General features: G+C 63.2%; 1 protein-coding gene across 1 annotated transcript in view; it reads left to right on the forward strand.

Annotated features, from left to right (window-relative positions):
• Window positions 1–3,871, forward strand: part of NGFR (nerve growth factor receptor) — a gene marked incomplete at its 5' end in the record, with an annotated part of 20,296 nt that overhangs the window by 11,335 nt on the left and 5,090 nt on the right. Inside the window, one exon of the mRNA XM_005868207.2 lies at window positions 3,385–3,637. Within this exon, the coding sequence (XP_005868269.1) occupies window positions 3,385–3,637 (253 nt within the window). The remainder of the gene's footprint in view (window positions 1–3,384; window positions 3,638–3,871) is intronic.

Genomic DNA, 3,871 nt, shown 5'->3' on the forward strand with positions numbered 1-3,871 from the left:
CGGCTACAGACCGGCCGCAGGCTGGGGAAGGGAGCCCCCTGGGAGCCGGGGAGGGCCAGGCCTGGCTTGAGCAGGGGCCACCTTCCCTGAGACCTGATGGAAGGGTGGCTCCCCATCCTTCTCACCAAAGGCCCCCTCTCCCTCTTCCCTCCTTTGAGCTAAGCGTTTGGAAAGCCATCCTCCTCCTCCTCCCAGGCCCAGCTGCCACATCTGGCTGACCGCTGGCACTGAGCAGGTGGCAGATAAGCAGCTGGGGAGTGGCCACGGTGACCACAGCTCAGAGCGGCTTCCTGAACCGGAAAAGGGGCTCGAGGACCAGGAGCTGGGCCCCTTCGCAGGGAGGCCTGGTCTCGGTCCATGGTGGTCGGTGGCTCTGGGACCTAAGATAGAATCCACCCTGTCACTTGCTACCTGAGGGATAGTCGTTGGAGAGGTCACTCCCGTCTGGGACCCCAGTGTCCTCACTGGGCAGTGCTGTGGGTTAGAGAAGGCAGCCTGTCTGCTTCAACCTGCGGTATCTGGGAGGGGGCGTGTCTACAGTCATTTTCTGTTTAGTCGGGGATGAAGTTGGTCCTGGGGACACTAAGGAAGCCATGGGGGTGGGACTTCGGGGTGGAGGGGGGTGGCAGGAGCCCCAGGATGAGAGGCGGGGTGCAGTGAGGCCTCAGCCCCCCCCCACCCCCAGGGGAGGGTGGGAGGGAGTTGTGTGTGCCCCCCTGAGCCAGGCCCAGGCCCGAAGGAGGTGGGGTGGATCCTGGGATGGGAGGAGAGCACCGAGGCAGCGAGAGCAGACGGTTTGGGTCTCTGGTTGGTGCCCTGTCTCGGGGAGATGGGCGGGCTTTTCCGCTGCAGGGAGAGGCCGCAATGCTTCACCCTGTGGCGGGGGCCCACTTAGCTGCTCCCCTAACCCTCAGGATACCCTCAGTCCCGGCAGGCAGTGCAGCACCTCCTTAGGGAACCCCAAGTGTGATGGGAGAGAGACAGCCTTGGCCTGGTCTGATGAGGGCTTCAAGGCCCCAGCACCCATTCCCAGGAGAGCCCTCATTCTGGTGGCAGCAGCACAGCCTCTGCCTTCAGTCGGTCCCCAGTCAGATGGGGGGGGGGGTAGGTCCCCCTTGTGGGGAGCCTGCAGTCTGACATTGGCTCCCACACAACCTTCCTCCATGACCTCTGGCTCAGGCGGAGGGGCTGTTCAGTTGGGCTGAGCCAGGTGTATATGTGACGCTTCCTTGTATTGGGCTGGGGGGTGGGAAGAGGATGGGGGTACAGAACATGGTGGTTCCGGTGGCAATTGCCCTGGGCCAGGAGACAGGCAAGTGGCGCCAGGCGCAGGGCAGGGAGGAGTCTCAGCTGCTGGCAACAGGCAGGCACCGGCACAGCTCCCCGGGCAAGTCCAGACGGGCTGGTGGGGGGACTTAGTCAGCGGCGCGGTTAAAGCAAAGAAAGGTGGTGGCTGGGGGAGGGGTGGGTTCTGCCTCTTGGGGGGCACTCATAGAGCCCTCCCAGATCGCACCCCACTTTCCAAGCCACCCTGAAGGAGGAGGTCCCCCTGAGAGCTGTGTTTACCCTCTGCCCCTCTACTCGAGCCTCTGAAGGGTTAAGTGTGGGCTCGGGGGCAGAGGGACCCTTCAGGAAACGGAATTTGATTCACTCGCTGGGTTGCCCCTTCCCCTGCAGTGCATTGTACTTTCTCGCATATACATTTCAGGTGTCAACATGGTGACTCACCCACCCTTGGGGCAGGACCCCCCCCCATTGCCTAACCTGGTCCCTCTTCCCACCCCCAAGTCTGGCAGCTCCCATTCCGGAAACGGCTGTCAGGACCTGCCAAGGGCTTAGGGGCTGGAATGCTAGTGGACATGGCCACATCTGGATCTCATCCCCAGCCCCCATCGGGGGATTGGAGCAATGTGGGGAAATGCCCGGGACAGCTCTGTCTTCAGCCCGGCCTGTCCCTCGCCACCCCTTGCAGCCCTTCCCCACTGCGATGGTCCGGTTCACCGCCACACCTTCAGCTGATGAGTGGGGTCATCTGAGGGCTCAGGCTGCCCTGCCCAGTTCCCTGGCAGGACAAGAAGAGCCCCCCGGCACCTCGCCTTCCCGGGTCAAATGCCCTCTTTGGGGCTATGAAAGACAGGGCTACATCTCCTCCCTTTTCTGCCCCACCCCCTCCCGGGACTGAGATGGGGGAATGGGGCAGCAGATGGCAGCCCCCTCCCCAGTGCCAGCCAAATGGATTCCAGATTCACATCTGGGGGCCTCACCCCTCAGAAGGTGCTGAAAACAAGGCTCTTTGAAGCATCCTAGTCTGGAGCCAGGAGGCCCAGGGACCATTGGGCAGCTCTGACTCCAACCTGGGTGGGCAAACTGGGAGCTGGGTGAGGCTGAGCGCCTTCCCCATCACCCCATCGGTATGTCCCGTCCGCTTTCCCCCCCTGCCCTAGGAGTGGGAAGTGAAGACGGATCCGGTAAGCAGCGTTGCCCAGACAGGCACCCCCAGGCAGACCAGAGCCCACACCCCCAGGAACTGCCCCCAGCTGGGTGACAGAGTGGAAAATCCCGCCCACTGGTGCCAGGAGGTACCTGGGTCCCCTGCCAGAGAGGCTGGCAATACCCAGCTGGCATGAGAAGGCCTAGGTGGGTGGCGAGGCACGGTCTCCGTCCCCCGAGGTGCTGGGCAGTACCTGCTTCACCCGCCCTCTCTCCACCAACAGCCTGCCTCCTGCCCAGGGAGGGTTCGGGCTACTTGATACTCTTCCCTGGGTGGCAAGATCAGAGGGTGCGAGGGCCACGCGGGGCAGGAAACGGCTAGCCGCTGTCCAAGGACTGGCTGGCTGGAAGCAAGCTCGCATGGCATCCCCGCCCTGCCCAAGCCTAGAGCTAAGACAACAGAGACTGGAAAGGAGGCTGAGTGCCAGCTCTGGGGAGGGGGTTGGGGGAGGGGAGTACCCGAGTACCCTCATCCTTCCTTAGGACAGGGGTGACTGGGGCCATTGGGGCAACCTAGGGCCAGAGGGGTTACAACATTTCCCAGAGTGACTCCAGCTAGAGGCTTCCCGGGGCTGACGCCCTCTTCTTTGTGTGCCAGGTTCTGGGCCCCCAGTTTCTAGGACCCCAGCTACCTCCGGGATGGAAAGGAGCTTAGAGAGCATCTCTCTTAATATCCCCATTCTGTGGGCGGGGAACGGAGGGGACCTAGGTCTCCTGCGTCCCAGGCTCTTGGTCTCCACCATATGGGTAACAGCTGGGCACACGAGCACCTGGAGTGGGCTGGGTAACAGCTGGGCACACGAGCACCTGGAGTGGGCTGGGGACTCGGGACTCAGGTCACAAAGGGAAGGGCTGAGGGGAATGGGCGCTCAATCCTGTCACCGTCCCTCCCAGAGATCCCTGGCCGCTGGGCCACACGGGCCACGCCCCCAGAGGGCTCGGACAGCACCGCCCCCAGCACCCAGGAGCCCGAGGTACCTCCAGACCAAGACCCCGTGGCCAGCACAGTGGCAGATGTGGTGACGACAGTGATGGGCAGCTCCCAGCCCGTGGTGACCCGAGGCTCCAATGACAACCTCATCCCCGTCTACTGCTCCATCCTGGCCGCGGTGGTTGTGGGCCTGGTGGCCTACATCGCCTTCAAGAGGTGAGGGGGCGGGGCAGAGAAAGAGACCTTTGCTCTCGAGGTGGGCTTTACTGTGACCGCGACCTGAAAATGCAGACAGACACTCTTTTAACTCAACCCCAAAGCAAGCTCATCCTCACTTAACATCAGCTGCTCCACTCGCGGGCGTGGCAGTCAGCAGGCAGGGAGGGGGACTGCCCCTGTCCTTCCAGGTGTCAGCACCGCCCACTCCCTCCCGCGGCCCCCCCCCCCCAC

This window comes from Myotis brandtii, unplaced genomic scaffold (assembly GCF_000412655.1).
Source record: "Myotis brandtii unplaced genomic scaffold, ASM41265v1 scaffold265, whole genome shotgun sequence".
Taxonomy (NCBI): domain Eukaryota; kingdom Metazoa; phylum Chordata; class Mammalia; order Chiroptera; family Vespertilionidae; genus Myotis; species Myotis brandtii.